Genomic DNA, 17503 nt, shown 5'->3' on the forward strand with positions numbered 1-17503 from the left:
GGTCAGAATTTTACTCTCTCATGGAGTTGTGCTATATCTCAATACATTCTTGGGGAAAATAAAGAAAAGTGAATAAAAAGCTGAATAGAAACAGATACTCTATAAAAACTACCTGTAAAGTATTGTAAGTCTGGAAAATACTTGTGGCATTATACAGGCTACTGCTGATGCAAAGAATAAAATTGCAATTTAACCATTTCATGAATATGAACAATGCACTTGTTCCCAGCCATTTAGAATGATCTGACATTCCAAATGTTTATAAAAATTGGGTAATAAAAGAATTAAGTCAATACCCTTAAGTACAATAAATAACGGTGTTTATTATGGTCGGGGCTGACCACGAGCGTTTGTTCCGTATCTGCTTGGGACATTTGTAAAACCAGTTCTGAATCCTTGAGTTGCTCCCATTCCTGGTATTCCAAATCCTTGATTGAGTACACTGCTGTAGGGTGCAGATCCATGATTAAAGCCCAATCCATAGGGCCTCGTCTGAGTGTTTAAAAGGATGACTGGACTCACATTTTTGCCTGGTGTATTAAAAGAAAATTCTGGCGGTGGGCTGCTGGGCTTAGCTGGAGTGGATGTAACAGGGTTCAAATTATCAGCAGCTTTCAAAGATGGCATTGGAATAATATGATGATCCGAAAGGGTCAGAATATTGTTTGCAATAGGCACAGATGATAAGGTAGGTCTGATCCAGTCATCTTTGAAAATCTGAACAGTCAAGGTAGAGACCAATGTGTATAATCTGTTAGTGACATGGGCAAGTACCATTTGTTCATTTGCATCTCTCCGAATTCGGACATGTACCGATCCAGCCTAGAAAGCGATAAAAATAAGTTGGCTGTTAACTGTTACTTTGATAAAGATTCTCCATATGCAGTCAAGAAGAGATCAGTTATCCTGCAGAGAATTACGCAAAGACCTTTCGCAGTGGAGACCACTGACTAAATTGAGAAACTTATTGAGTAATTCCATAATTAGGATACACACTGATCTTTCCTAATGCATTGATCTCTTATCAACATATCAAGATCATCATTCAGAAGAAGTGAGTCTTAAAACCAATCTATAAAATACAAAATGTGATGGCAGGAAAGAAAACAGCAGGGAAAAAAGTGGCCCAAAAGAAGAACAAAGTGCAGATAAACTCCATATGCCAAGTTTAGGGAAAAGCGTCATCACTGTGCTGCTGGCGCAAGAAAGAGGACAACACGCATGGCAGACACACTCAAAGGGGGACCATTAGCAAGAACAGAGGCAATGCCCCTTGTGGAACTCAGACTAAGAGTTTCTCCTGGACGTGCGTATAAGTGTGGGCTGTCCCTGCCCTCCTCTCAGTAACACCATCTCATTTACCTTCAACTACTGCTGCAGAAGGGAACAGGACACAAAACAGAACCCCTCACAGGCTTTTTCATTTCCTATTTAATAAAGGATATGGTTCACAGCTTGTGCTATATAAGCCCTTTTTACATCAGATGGTGCAGCTGAAAACATACCCAGGTCTCAGGAAGTTTCTACTACAATCTGGGAGATGCCAACAGGTAAATGTGCTTACAAAGGTTTCTAAATATCTGTAATCAATCCAACAATGCTGTGATCCAGTATTTTGGGTGGCAGAATAGTAAACTGAAAGCTATTTTCACATCAGCAAGTCAGAGCTGCTGCCTCTTTCCTTTTTTTAGGAAGGGTAGCATACTGGAAGAACTCAGAAGTAGAGAAAAATTCTAAGTCTAAGTTTTCCAGCTGTCTCAACATACCTGCATCAACTTAGGAATCACTGAGTTCTGTGTGATCATTCTGTATCACAAAAAACCCTTCATTTCTTTCAGTGTACAGAACATCAGTACACAACGGTAGCTGGTTTTTTCCACCCTCTCCCCAGAAATGCTGAAAACATGATTCTGCTGTAGACCTTTGGTACCTGATGGTTTACAGTTTTATTTTTCTCCCTTCTGAGATAATTTACACGAATACGCTATTCGAAAAATGTCTTTTCAGACAGAAGAAAACTGGGGTTTTCTTCACTGCCAAAATACAAAAGAAATTCCACAGCTGCAAAATGCATGCTTTAATCCAGAGCTGCAGTATACATAAATATTAACCAATAACAAAGCTTTAAAAAAATATCTAGGACAGGGGAAGAGAAGTTTTGCAATAAATCACAAGGACTGACTCCATCAATTTTTTTTATATTTAAGATTTCAGAAGAAATATCTTACTTCATTCAAATAAATTTCTAGTAACTGACAACTCTTTTCTAAAGGCTAAAAAGACAATAAAGACATAACTTACCAAAGTGCCAAAACCTAATGTCCAGAAATGCTCATTTCGAACTTCCAAGACACCATCCAAAGTTGAAACCTAATTTAGACAAACATCCAGAAATATGAAAATAAATCAGAAATGTTTCAAATCCTTTTAGAAATGTACTTTTACACATAGCTGAATAATACAGCATTTTCAGTGGTGAAATAAAGCTTCCACACACAGAATGGACAATGTCTGTTAATGATGCCACTAATTCTTATCTACTGTACTTTTGCTACCCTTAAACATCCAAATCCATCAAAAAAGTGCATTTAAGTAACTCACTTCAAGTAACTCTTGACGCCAAATTGCAATATTTTCTCAACTCGATATGCTGTGAGTCAACAGCTGCCTGTATTCCTTTTCCTCTCCCCACTCACATTTGTAAACCACTTCAACAGTAGCTCAAATTTGGTTAATAAAAACAACAGCCTGCGCTACTTTAACAGTTTTGTTCCAGATACCTGAATAACACTATTCATCTTAGATAGCAAGATCCACATTTACTACATGCAGCTAAAAATTAATATTAAAAAAGTAATTCTTTAGCAATAATAATATATATAATAATAATATATATTTAATATTATAAAAATAATATTTAAAAAGTAATTCTTTAGCAATCACCTTGGACTACTAACAAAAACTCTTCATATTCCTGAATGCTTATGGACTGTTAGCTGTGCACACTGTGTTATATTAGACCCTGTTATTATACACTGACTTACCTCTCTAAGAAGTTTATCTAACTGGCCAATCACATGAGGTGGAGTTGTCTTTAAGAAAAAGAATTAAAAAAAAAAGAAGGAAAAAGTTATAATAAAGATTAACTGGCCCTGTTTAAGTAAGAGAGCCTTTAAGACTGCTCTACCTACACAGGAGACTAATAGCATTAAACAAGAAATTCTTATTATTTCCATGATGCATATTTCTACTGCCCTTAAACTTCTTATCACATCACAAATTCCCCTGGGAACACTTCCTAGTCAAAAGCTTTAAATAGATTTTATGTTTTTAAAAAAATAAGGACATTTAACAAAACTGAAATAGCAAAAAATCTTGTTTTGTGATATTGCCTTACCTGGAGCAGTACTTTCCCACTGTAGACACTCATGGGATACATGGTACCAAACGTCATCAAAGCAATTGCTATAGCAGAGGCTGTGTCTACAGCGAAATAATTGCTAGAAAGAGCAATTTTAAAGAAAAACAGATATTCACATTTTTGAACGGCATAAGAATTGTCTTTTGATTCTTTTTCATTCCTTTAATTTATATACACTTACAGAATATTACATATACTAATCTCATCTGAACTATACAGCTTTGAAAAAAGATTCCAATTCATGGAGTTGCAATCCCATTCATACAAAATACAGCTTTTGATGAGACCATTCCTTTCATGTAAAAACAATCCAATTTTCCATACACTGGATACAAAAAGAGTTACTTTTTTAAAACAACTGTACGTACTTGATTTCAATGAGCATATATGTAATGCAAAGAGCTAGAGCTCCAGCAATATCAATCAAGACAAAAGGGTTCATTCGTGGCAGAAAGATGCTACTCAATCCTGGGATGATTCCGCAAATACTGTAACAAAACAGAAGAAGCAGTTGTCAGCTAGCTGTTCATCATTACTTCAAAACCCAAAAGAGTTACACCCACTGTTTCAGCATTTGACTTCAAATACACCTTGCAGTCACAGCAAATGATGTCTCTGAGGACTGAAAAGGCCCTTCTAATTCTGCTCAAAGTTTTGTAACAGTCTGACATCAGCAAAAATCAATCAAGTTTAGATCCACATCACATTATGATATCCGAAACTAATACCTCTTGCATCTTAAATTTGCTTTAAGTCTATCTTCCCATCTACAAAACATTATACTACACTAATCTTTATACAGCTTTTCTACATGTTAAAAGACATATCTTGTGCTACTTTCTTTTTTCTGGTAAACATAGCTAGCTGCGTCGGCTGTATCCAACACAAGTACTTTACAGGTTCAAATACTGCTATTACATACATGTAAGTCTTGGAGAGGGGGGTGTTGCATATCACTAGCCAAATCTAACTAATTCATGGAGTCTGAAAGGAAGGAGGAGACCAGCTGAATAAGAGGAGACCAAAAAACCCATGAGGGAACATTGGGAAAAGTTCTTTATTTATAGTTATCTCTTATCAGTGCGAGCTTGAAGAGAGAAAAGAGTTTTTGTACTTCCCAGTGAATGTAAGTGCGTGTCACGTATTGGAAAATTTAAAGGAAAAGACAACATGAATGTTTTGTTGCTCTGTTTAGAGCCAACCTATGTTTAGACATCATGTGCTGGTCTGCTCCTGTAAGAATTTCAATCAACATAATTACATACAGGTGCAGATATTTTGTAATCAGCACTGCATCACAGAACAGATCCAAAATAGCTGTATACATACTAACTAAATTTAATAATTTTTTCTAAATGTTGGCATAATTGTCTACCGGTTATCTCAAAACCCAGTAGTGATTCTAGACTCTCAATCTGGGAGCCCTTCAAGTTACCCATCTGTGTCCTTCTCCATAACACTGTGTTACCACATCATTAACGAAAAAGTCTGTTAGTGCCTGTGAGTGCTATCCATGTGGTTTTCTACACTGAAACTCCAGGTACTTGGGCAACCCTACTGTTAGTCTTCCAAAGCCGCTTTGCAGAATTTGGGTCTGAAGATGTAATACCTTATACCCATATAAAATCAGTTCTTCTGTTTAACAAGCCAGCTTTCTCTGCTTTCCTCAACTGTATACAAAAAACACAACATGCAGACACAGATGGCTCTGCAGCATACTTAACATGTTATACAATATGGTTTAACATTCTTATTTTGATACTGACAGCATAAGTACTTGGAAGGACATGTATGGCTCAAAATAAACGTTTCTGACATCTGACAAAATTATTTGCAAACAATGTTATCTCACATTTAGATATCCAAGACAAGCAAGAGAGTTAACAGACAAGATGAATGAGCAACACTGCTCCAGCCCCTGGAAGACACAGACTTTCCAGTTTCCTGCTGGACAGGTGAGAAGTTTCCATAGCTATGTTACAGCGAGTAACCTGTTTCACATATCACATTTAAACCACAACCATCCAAGTCATTTGCCCACCCCCCAGATTAAATAAACACAAATTACTACAAAATATATCACTCAGGTAACAATTGTTGAGAAATGCAGTGCAAGTCTGTACAAGACAAAGCTAGTTTACCTCAGCTCATCCAAGGAGAATTACATACAATGTACTGAACACATTCAAAGGGGAAGCTATGCAGAAAGATGTATTTCTATCAGATTGATGTATCTGGGAAATATGAAAGGCAATATTTGCTGTAGAGTTCATACACTAGACCTACAGTAGATAAAGCTATTTTAAAAGCTCTAATACACAACAGTTTATGCTTCAATACCCATCCAAATCATTATTATACACAAAAAAACCCCACTGCCTTCCAGAAGTTAACAATTTTGAAAAACATTACAGAGCTTTACCTTCTACTAAGATCTGCAACATGCTCCTGAAGCCAACTTGTGCTGGCAGCTGCAAAAGAAAGAAGGTAATAAAATTACTATGAGTAAAGGTATCCATTTTAAAGTACACTTAAAGATTTATTTTAAGGGAAGAATGCAATACACTGTGAATGAATAAATGTATCTCAACAGATTCACTGTCACTTGAAAAAAAACCCCAAAGTCTGACTTTTCCAGGCAGTAAGAGAAATGCCCATCTCATAATAATATGAACTGATTAAATACAAATATAATTGCAGATTATAACAATCATAATTATCTTTAACTATAAACAATTTACACTTAGTGGGAATGGTTGCAAGCCTACTTCACAGTGAAAAAGTCCCAGGTAAGACAGCTGTTAAGAATTATTGCATTCATTTATTTTTAATCTATTAACATAGCCATAAAATGTCTTCAAAGTTCTGATATCTGTCAGATGACCTTCACTGGTTGAATCCAAAAGGTTGAAAATAAAGGGTACTTCAGCATTAAAATGATACTCATATCATATAAATGACTACATACTACTTTATCATATAAATGATAATATCATGTTTATCATATAAATGATACTCATATAAATCATATCATCATATATAATATAAATCATATAAATTATACTCGTATCATATAAATGACTACATACTACTCAGAGAGCCCTAAAAGCAATCCTAAACTGCATGAAGTTACATTAATGGAGGTAATAGTAATATATACCCACTAGCTAAGAAAGTTACCAGACAAGTTATACCTTGATAAAAATAGGAACATTAAAATCTTTTCCCAATTCTTGTCATAGATTAATTTATCACATACCTTCAGAGACATAAGCAAAAGGCCTGTTCCTAATGGAAAGCATTGTAAATAAGTTGAAAAAGAGAGCCACGAAAGTACCAACCAGCAGTCGCCCCCTAGGGAGAAAAACAAAAAGTATTGTCACGTAATCACAAAACATGAAATCAAGCTGTAATTACTAGCAACACTAGCAAAATACTTTGCTTGGTATCTTTCACTGAGACTGAAAACAAGAGTAAGATAAACTAGTGTAATGCTTAATAACTGGCAGCGTATTATCATTTTAAGAGTTATATGAGATCACTGAACTTTTTACATTAGTGTTATCACATTAGGCTGTACATGTTCATAATGTTGAGTAACAGTTCTTAACTAACTGCATCTATGCACACATGTATATGTTTGTCCTTTGAAGGTATAAATACATTGTTCCCTCAGCAGTAGAGCTAAAAAAGCACAGTTTCCTATGGAATTATGCCCTATGCCCCTACCCTTTCCTAGGAAAACAACTTCACCATACACCCCGTGTCCCAATCTTTTGACCCATAACACTTTCTTCTCCTTTCCCCATGTTCTTTATAGTCTTCATCATCTTTGCAACTGCTTCAGTTCCCTAACGATCACAGCATCCTTCCCCCTAACATACCAGCCTCCTAGAGGACTCCATAAGACACGAGAGTAACTAAACTAGGAAAACCAGCAATATGTAGTTAAATCGTTACTTAAGAGAGCATGTGCATTACACTTCAGCTGTACCTACACTTCAGCTGTACCTTGAATAAACTGCAGTACAGCTTGCACATAGTTTGAAACAAATGCCAAGGTACCAAAACCAATTTGGTATTGAATGTACTTGCATAAATAACACATGCTAGATTAAGAATCAGAAACACAAAGGGACACTGAAAAAACTATCAATTTACATGTCAGAATAATTTCTTACGTGTGTATCTCAGGTTGTTCCAGAAACCGCTCTGCACTACAAAAATAATTGAAAATTTGAGTTATATTCATACAATAAAACCTTGATACCTGAAGCATATTCTTTCAGTTCTGAAGAATTAGCTGCCATTCATAAACAAAAACTGACAGATACGGTACTGCAAAAAAAAATTACTTGCTTAAGTAAGCACAGCAGTTCTTATAAATGATGAAAGCATTTAACACTGAAATGAAGCAGGGTGTAATTTAGATTTTCCAACTATATTCAAATTGTGACACATACATGATAGCTACCATGAACGTTGTCTACACAATAAAAAGATGCTTGTAAATGAACATGCCAAAAAATACTGCTACTGCCACACAACAGTAATCACAACAAACTAAGTCTGAAATCCCTGACTTACAGCCTCTCACTAAGCAAGGCCAAATAAAGTAGATGTTGGATACCGTGGTAGAGATACAAATCTTTTTTTACCCACCAGTAAAATAAGAAATGAGCATCATCAGTAACAGAAAAACCTATGATAAGTTTGGGGTTTTTCCTAACATTGACATTTGAACACTTGGAGGCTTTGACAGTGTGTCATTATTAGAATACATTCCAGTATATTGTCAGTACAACAGATCAACCTACAGTATAAAATTGCTAAGTTGTTAACATAGCTCTTTACAAAGAAAATAGAGCCCTTGAATAGAAAAATGGAAGACGCTGCCCCAGTTTTAAATTCCAGATATTAACAAAAGCCTCTTAATTTTTAAAGACGAAAATAATTTTTTAGGCTAACCTCCTGAAATACAAATGCTTCCAAGCATAGATGGTATGTCAAATTAATGCTTGAGCAAATTTTGAGAGACTGATGAAGTTGACAGTTTAAACATTCAGATCCTTAATATATTATGAAGTTGCTTTACTTCATGAAGTAACTGAAGTAAAAAAAGAAAAAAATTTTTATTTATTAATGAACTAAAAAAGTTAAGATGCATAGGGAAATGCATTAAATTAAATACCTAACTTTTTGGAAAATATGATTCTTAAGAACACTGAGTCTTTTCCTTGAAAGTTGTTTAATTACATTTATCAATCCTATCATTAGATCTAAAGTCTACATGTAGTGTAATCAATATAAGTGAGCAGTAAGGTTTAGCAATATTTTAAAAAATCTGAAGTTTTTCCTAAAATATTTCTCTACAGATAGCATTTGTAGAATGTGCGTGCTTTTGCTCAATCTGGAATGTCTTCGTACAGAACGAAAAACTAAAGAAAATGGTATACATGCCTACCTTTCTTTCAGTATAAAAAGAGCACCAAGCTGTGCCAGAACTGTAGATGCAAATACAGCTAGAACTTCAAACCTTTCAAACCTGAAATTTGAGAATTAAGTTTAGAAAGACTGAACATTGAACAATACATCAAATTCATTCTGGACTGTGTGGGAACCAGCAGGACAGACCTGCTATTTCCAATTCTTTCAAGAGGAGATAGATGGGAAGAAACTGGAAGTTTTATGGAATAGGCATTATTTTCAATTTCTTTTAAGCCAACACTCCACTTGTCAAATGCAGCTGAAAATTAAGCACTTCTTAACTCTTTTTCCTGTCCTTCCCCTTTCCTCTCCTCCCCTATTCTGTAACTGTCCTTTACAGCATGAGCCTTGGGCCTCCTTATTTTTAGGCTCTTTTACAGACAGATACTAGTCATGGCTGTTAGGGGATACAGGCAGTGACAGTCAGGAATGTATCAAATGTTATATTATCAAAGACTAGATCTTGTTATTGGTACTTACCCAAATGAATAGACTGGGCTGGGTTTCTTCATCATTACCCAGTAGCTTATTAGACATGTCACCAAACTGAAAAAAGGGGGAGAATTAGACTATGATAAATAACTGCAGCCTTTAGAAACTGGATAATCTACAAATACACACCTCAGCCATCAGAACTGAACAGATGAATATAACCATGTCTTACCACGAACTTAGCACCTCTGTCACTGTCACAATGACGATTCCAGTGAATCCCAAAAAGGTTGTGCTTGGGAATAAAACTGAGACTGCACGGTGATGTCTCAACTGTTCCCATTAAAAGGGCAGCAAATAATTTTGGCGGAATAGTAGTTGGTCGAATTCCTTACACCGGGAGACAGCCTAATGCTGTACTTATGGCATGCTGCGCTTACAAAGGCTACCAACAACCTTCTTCAATATAGAACATCACTCAGCTTAAATCAAGTTTACCGTAACTCCAAATGCAATGCATTTTTCCACTGAGGCCCTGACACAAAACAGCACAACTGGTGTTTAATCTGCATGCACTCCACGAATTTTTCTGAAAGGGACCTGGAGTACATGGGACCAGGTACCCCAGAATCTGACCAACAGGTAAAGGTGGTTTGAGAAAATCCTTTTACTACTGTCTGGTATCACACATAGTAATGTCGCACATAGTAACGATAAGTACAAAGGAAAAGCCTATGAAAATATCAAACTAGACACCCAGTAAATGCTCTTCTTACATGTGCTTTACGAACTTGCCTAGAAATACTGTAACCTGAGAGAGGCCATTTAAATGAGAAGGAATGCGATAAGCAAGACAACAGGACTGTCACATTTGTGTCACTTCCTTTGTATCCCAGTGAAAAAGTGAAGAAAACTCTCCATTAAAATCTTAGAGACATACCATTTAGCACTCTAGAATAAGCGGCCAGGTTGGACGGGGCTTTGAGCAACCTGGTCTAGTGGAAGGTGTCCCTGCCCATGGCACGGGGGTTGGAACTAGATGATCTGTAAGGTCCCCTCCAACCCAAACCAATCTACAATTCTATGATTCTATGGAGTCTCAGGCTATGCCAAGTATTGCCTTTCTTTTCCACAGTGTAATTTGTCTACATATATGGCCAAAACAGATTTCCTTTTTTGGTTGCATTCATTTACACAAGCTCTAATCTAACTGGCCATTCACTGACAGCCACAGGTCTCTCTTGCCATTTTCTTTCCAACTTTTTCTTTCATATTGAATGCCTGAAATTGCAATTATTTTATCCCCGTGGTACTAGCCTGAATTTTTCCAGGATGAGTCTCATTTTCTCTGCCTATTTTTCCTCTGTCGATCCCTTCGGACAATTTTTTTTTACTGGAACCCACCCAGCTTCAGTGCCATCTGTGCCTTTACGTAGCCCTTTCTTAATTAATGACAATGTTAAATCAGACTGGATCAAGAACTCATCCCCACAGCTGCTGAACAATCACATCCTCACAACCTGATCCACAGCTGTGTGGAGTAAAAGCAAAAGCAGAGAAAATACTGCTCATATACAAAATAGTAAATTCATATACTCAGTAAGACTATTACAAATGACCAGGAAGCTGACAAAAATGAAAGAACCAGAAATTGATTTTTGCAGCACAATTACTGAGCATTGTTCCCCCTTACAGCAAATCAAATCTCTTAACAAATTGCTGTGAATGAGAACAGTCTTCTAGTCCATCCCCTCATTAACCTACTATGTGAGGGCCAGGGGTATTTCCATCTTCTCCTAAAACTAAAAAAGTAATATTCTACACAAATATGAAATACAACATCAAAACTTTCCCCAAGGTGAAAAAAGTACTTTGAGTCAAGATGACAAAACTCAGCAGATACAAAATTCTAAGAGAAATACGACATTCATTAAAGTTATATCACAATTCTAATGCAGTCACAGATCAAGTTAAGTATTTTTGTGCCTGTATCAATCATTCATTTTCCTTTCTGCATGTTTGCTGCTGTTATTTATAAATGTTTTACTATCAGTCTGATAAGCTATAGTATGTAGTGGGCAAAACAGACCACAGATAGCTGATCCGTACTATCGATACTAACTTTTATAAGCTAGTGTGCTACCAACCTGCAGCTCAGATAAGAATCAAATATATTTCATGTCTGTATTATCAATATTATCAAAAATGTTCAGAACTTTCATACTTAGTTTTAATATAATTTTTCTAGGAAAGAGGAAGAATACTAAAAACATCTAACAATCTTATTAGAAGAGCGTATGGGATCTAGCTCTTGAAATATTTTGAAATAGAAATAGGATTACATACTCCTTGTTTCCTGATGCTAAAACTGAGTGATACTTCAGAACCAACGCCTGTGGCATTAGGGAAATATTCTGAGTGAACCACCAGATAACAGTTTGATGCTAGATTCTGCTTTATGTTGTTATGCATCTGCACAGAGAAATCCATGACTGAACTGATTTGTCACTAGTCATTCTCAATAAAGCTACAGTTTCTCATCATCTATTTATTGTGATGTTCAATTTTATACTCATTTAAGCTATATCTAAACCAGTTAGTGTTTCTATACTGATGACTCTAAACATATGTTTGTATCTAAATAAATTTTATATGTGTAGAAACATACAGAGACAGGTACAAACGAACAGTAAGACTAAATGAGAAGAAAACTCACCTGAAAAGGTCAAAGATTGTCAAATATGTGTAAGCAGTTAAAGCTGCAAAAAAAGCAAATATTAAAACATAAGTTTTCAAATGCAGAAATCACTTGTTTTCTTCTAAGTCCCTGTTGTGCCTCTTTTCCATATTCTATCTACATAAACTGTCTCTGCTGATAGAGTCTGTCTTTTGTATGTGTGTATAATATGAATGTCCTAAACATACCAATATATTTCAATTCAAGAACAAGTTGATTATAGCAATCCTAATTCTAATAAAGCATGTAATAATGCCCAGATACAAAAGGTATTAAGTTCGTGACTAAGTTGTGACTAAGAATTTAAATACAGAAAAGTCAGGAGATCTTCCAGTAATACATCATCCACCAAAGTAAGAGATCTCTAATGTGCATTATTGCAGTGAAAAGTAGGTTCAACAGAATTTTTTACTTCTTTTGCTTCTCTGACCCATCTCAAAACGGCAAGAAAACCTGTGTCACAAATTAAAAATGTAAGGCCTTCCACTTTCAGTATGGATGATGGGAAGAGGCGTTCTACTTTCAGTATGGATGATAGGAAGCACGTTGGAGCCCCTGTACAGAAGTAGAAGATATGCAAAATATTGAAAAGGGGCACTCCTGGAATCAGAGAAGGCCTTTGTCACACACTACAGTCTTCATTCAACCACAAGTGCGGGTCTCTATATGTCACTGGTACTACTTATATAAGGAACAGGTTTGAGGACTAGCTTAAAAGTCTACTTTTTTGCAGTCTTAAAAGATAAAGAGGGTACGACAGGAAGAAAACAACTATCAGGTCTGGAAAACCTTGCAAACTTTGAAGGACTGTCACCATCCACACTTGCCTGTGAAAAATGACTCTAAACTGTGGCAAATCAAAAGGAATCACTTTCCAAACCTGGATGTGCAGACACCCAATTCCATTACATGCTGAACTTTGCTTTTTTAGTGTGTTGGAACTTCACAAGCTAAGAAACACATGGTAGTTGGTTGTAGTTTCAGTATGAGATAGCCACCTACCTATGCTGTTTGTAGAGCTGCACCACATTAGCAGGAAGCCAATACATATTAAATTTATAGCACCAAACAGCAAGATCTTCCAGGACTGTTGATGAGAATAAGTATGTATTTTACATCTTCCAAAAGTTACAAGACAAAAATATATCTACCTGGTTTTAAAAAAACAATATTGCAGTACTTCCTCATGCAAGCAGAACTGGCTTCTCCTCCCTCCCAAAAATTTACAACTCATTGCAGAACAAGCCCATATTCTATTTTTAACTTTGTAGATTGTCTCAAAACTTTTTTTATGAATAGCGTCTGTGCACCATGCTTAAAATACCTTTTTAAACTAAAAAAATCACCCGTGTGTAATATTTGTGTTTTATTACAGCACACACCATCTGACTTTTGAAGACAGACTTGTACAACTTTGTATTAGCGGGCTCCTTTCTTTGTGTTGCAACTTAGGTCCCCAAAACATCTATGCATATTCAGTTTACAGTTCTGCTGAACGCATTAAATAGAAGTACAATTCTGGAGAACACTGACAAGGACAATGCACAAGAAGGAATCCAGCTTCACAGCTGGATATTATTTTTTTAAGCACAGCTAGAAAACTTCAAAGAAAAATTCTCAAAATATACTCAAGTTAATAATGTATTTTAACTTATCACAGCTAATGTTTTTTTAATTATTACTCATTTTTTAAAATAAATACTTACCCTCCTATCTGCTGCAACCAGCCTAAATTCATGTGTTAACTTTCCAACCAATGATCTCTGTGATTTGCGGAACAGGTGTATTGTCCCCTTAAAAAAAAATTAATAGTTTAATTAAAAATTTTACTTAAAACATAGTTTAAATTATCAAAAAGGAAATCTTCATTTATGAACTATTTTCATACTTATACCAAAGACTCAGAATGAGGTTTTTGTTAGCTAGAGATAACCCATAAGCATTAAACACAACAATATTTTTGGTAACCATCTTACATGGTTATTATATTAGATGAATGACTTAGAATCAAGCTTCATTTAGATATAATCCAGAATTCAAGATTACTGGAAAACATACCAAAATACCATTTAAAGTGTGGGGTTTTTACTTTTATTTAAATACAACTACTACAGATGTTCTGAAATCACAAACATTTCTCTTTATTAAAGCACACTTCCCACCCAAAGCCAACTGGTTTATTAAACAGGAAAACACTGTTTTTATATATATATATTTTATATATATAAAAATGACAACCCATCGAAGAAATAAAAACAATGCTGGTATCATCTGTAATGTGGTGGACAGAAGGCCAGTAACATGATGAGACATATAAGCAATCTTAGTTATGGCTTAACCTAAATGTGCACAGCAGATGCGGTCAGTGTAGGTGCCCCCTCTCCTACCTCCCAGCAACATGCAGATAAGCTCTTTCCTGGGGTGGAGAGGACATATGTGCATGTAAGAGACAGGAGAGAGGGGGTGCTACATGGCTCTCCTGGAAGTGTGACAGGGAGCAGACTACCAGAAAAGTTCAACCACCATGCCAATTGCTCGCCTTCCTCAGAGTGCCCAAGCTTCTAGTTAGTTGTCCTCCAATCTATTCTCCCCATAAAGAAGTAAGCTTTCCACATGAAAAGCCCTTCTGATTTGCAGTAGGAATCTGTGGACTTGTAATGGGTCATCTGTCATATGCAACAATTTGGCACCAGATGAAATAAGGTTTGATTGTAAGCTATCACATCTGTAACTGCCAGCAGAAGACAAAAAGACACGCTAACAGGCTGGTCACCAAAACAGACTCAATTAACTTACAGACATGTTTGTCAACACAGCTGTATTTCATATTTTCTGTAGAAATACACATATGCCTTGGTTCCAAGAATTTAAAAAGCAGTACTATAGATCCTAAGTTTAGCTCGCCTGGGGCAAAAGGCTGGCACTTGCTATTTTCTTTACTAGTAAATCATTACCTGATGATTTCTTTTTCTCAACAGAGACATATAGGCTGACAGAGGACTTTGGAAAGCTTTTCAAACAGGCAGTGGACCGCCTGCTTATGAAGGCTGCTTTATCGCCCTGGCACCCACCCATTGCTTCCCCATGCCGTTAGCACTGTGTCCCCTTGCCAGGCTGCACCGTGCCACACCTCCTTGCTCCCCGAAGGATGCCGAGTATTCTGTACCACAGAGGAGAGCCTCGTGCAAACCCACACTAGCCATAGCTCGCCCCTGAAAGCAAGCTCTAATTCAGCAGATGTTGTGCTCTGGCATTAAAGGTTCCCTAGCTTCTAAACTTCTGTCAACACAACGGAGAGAAACACCTCAGTGCTGAGCAGGAGGGCAGCCACCCCATACGGCAGCTGCTGAAGGTCCCCACGCGGTGCTGGAGCAGCTGTACAAGAAGTGTTGCTACAATGGGTGCGAGCGTCTGCTCCAACAATGCCAACAGGTGACAGTACCTGTTGTTGATACTGATGTCGATGTATTTGTGCTCAGCATAGAAAGGGAACGTTTGGACACCCAACTGAACAAGCACACACGGTGGTCGTTCCTGGAAGAACAACTTTTCCTCTTCGGGGCACAAGCCATACGCACCAGGAGTAACAGCCCTGTGTTTCCACGGAGTTAACAGTCCCGTGCTTGCCCCGACGGGTGGGAGCAGGGGCAACATAACCTGCTTGCCCTGGGACGAATGTCACTTCCCCAGCCGATTCGGTGCAGAATGAAAACACTGAAGCCGAGACCGAGACTCGCCACAGCTCCGCTCCAGCGCCGGGCGCCCCTCACTCGGGCGAGGAGCCCCTCCGGCGGAGGAGCCTCCCGCGGCACCGGCACCCAGCTCCGCGCCTGCCCAGCCGCCGGGGCCCACCGCGGCCCTAGAGAGCCACCGCTGCCCGGGGAACCGCGGACCGGTGGGGGAGGGAGGGCGGGGGAAGAGGAATCACACACGGAAAGCCACAGCGCGCGCTCCTCCCGGCCCCACAGCCGTTAACGGCCGCGCCCGCCTCGCCACAGGTGGCCCAGGGCACCGTCGCCTTGGCGAAGAGCCGCTTCCCCCAGCTCCCCTCCCCTCCCCGCTGGCGGGCGGGCGGCTGGCTAGCGGTGGCATTCGGCTAACGGTAACGGGTTGCAGCGCCCGCGGCTGACCGCGGCGGAGGCCCGGCCCGGGCGGGGCGGGGCGGACCCCCGCGCGCAGCCACGTCACCGCCAGCCCGGCGGGGCTCGCGCCGGGAGCGGGGCGGGGCGGGGCAGGGGACGGCGGCGCGGCGGGCTCCAGGCCGGGCCGGCACCGGGCCTCAGGCGCTCTGCCCCGAGCAGCCCCGCTGCGCCGGCAGCAGCGGCAAGGCCCACCCCGCCCGGGAGCGACGGCCCCAACCAGCCTCCGCGGCCCGCTCCCACGCGCGGCTTCCCTCCCGCCCTCTCCCTCCCTTCCCCCGGCGGGGGCCACTCACCATATTACTCCCCGCACCGGAAGAGACGGCGCCATGCGAAGCCGGAAGAGGCGGAGGAGGCTTCCGTCGCTACGGCAACGGGCAGGCCCGTGAGGCCACGCGCGGCAGCGGATGTGACGTATGGCGGAAGCGGCGCCCGCCCTGGGCCGTAGCGTGCAGGGGCCTGCAGCCGGCGGAGAACCTGCCCCCTCCTCTCGCCCCGTCCTTTCCCGCAGGCAGCACCCCGGGACCCGCAGGTGGTTCGCTCCCGGCCCGGTCCCAGCGCCTGCCCTTGGGCCACACGGGTTGTGTATGAAACCCCGCGGCAGTTCTGCCCGTTTTCTGTGAGAATTGAGAGCGAGGATTCCCGTCGTGGTGGTCACGGTACTCCGAACCGCAAGGACGGTTTTGTTTCACCTTTTCCTCCATACAAAAATACACCTAAAATCATGACAGGCGGCCCTCGTGAGTACGCATGGTTCAGAGTGGATTTTTTCTCCAGCAGTGTGCCAGACTTGGAAAGGACGGTACCTCTCAGAGCCTCAGGAGCGCTGTTGTGGAAATGTAATCACTACCTCGTGCGCTGAAGTTCTGAGAACGGCTCCCGCCGCTCTGAACGTGTTAAAACATTGGACGGGTAGCGTTACGTTACGATTCGGCAGAGCGGCCTACAGCCAGCCTAACCCCAGCCCAAAGCCTGCTGCGGTAGGAAGCAGACAGTGGACTTTGGGGGAGGAGAAACAGCCACATTTAAGGTACTGTGGCCGCTAGTACTGAGGCTCTGGAACATGGGGACAACAATCTTGCATAACCTGACTAGCAGAGCACTAAACTGTGCCTAATAGTTGCTGTCAGAAGGAACAAAATACAGAACTTGAAGTTTTTATGGTATTTAGGATAGCTCTGTTGAGGAAAATTGTGTTACAAAACACCTGCATGGGATTTCATGTACAGAAAGATTTAGTAGTAAGACAGCTTATGTATTACTACTACCTTTGGGAAATAGGTGAAA

General features: G+C 39.6%; 1 protein-coding gene across 3 annotated transcripts; it reads right to left on the bottom strand.

Moving 5' to 3' along the window:
• Positions 1 to 303: 303 nt before the first annotated feature.
• On the bottom strand, positions 304 to 16596 carry SLC30A6 (solute carrier family 30 member 6). 3 transcript variants are annotated; one of them, XM_074818308.1, is made up of 14 exons: positions 16513 to 16596; positions 13784 to 13870; positions 13080 to 13164; positions 12057 to 12099; positions 9389 to 9454; positions 8886 to 8966; positions 7603 to 7638; positions 6681 to 6775; positions 5844 to 5892; positions 3790 to 3909; positions 3398 to 3500; positions 3045 to 3092; positions 2302 to 2370; positions 304 to 822 (listed from the first exon to the last, which is right to left on the bottom strand). In XM_074818308.1, the coding sequence occupies exons 1-14, from the start codon at positions 16513 to 16515 to the stop codon at positions 325 to 327; spliced, it is 1383 nt and encodes a 460-aa protein (XP_074674409.1). In that variant the 5' UTR covers positions 16516 to 16596; the 3' UTR covers positions 304 to 324. The 3 variants fall into 3 exon arrangements, with proteins under 3 accessions (XP_074674409.1, XP_074674411.1, XP_074674410.1); XM_074818310.1 differs by lacking the exon at positions 16513 to 16596 and adding an exon at positions 15656 to 16103; XM_074818309.1 differs by lacking the exon at positions 16513 to 16596 and adding an exon at positions 15520 to 16103.
• Between the last annotated feature and the right edge of the window lie 907 nt (positions 16597 to 17503).

The sequence above is a fragment of the Strix aluco genome, chromosome 3, assembly GCF_031877795.1.
Source record: "Strix aluco isolate bStrAlu1 chromosome 3, bStrAlu1.hap1, whole genome shotgun sequence".
Lineage (NCBI taxonomy): Eukaryota > Metazoa > Chordata > Aves > Strigiformes > Strigidae > Strix > Strix aluco.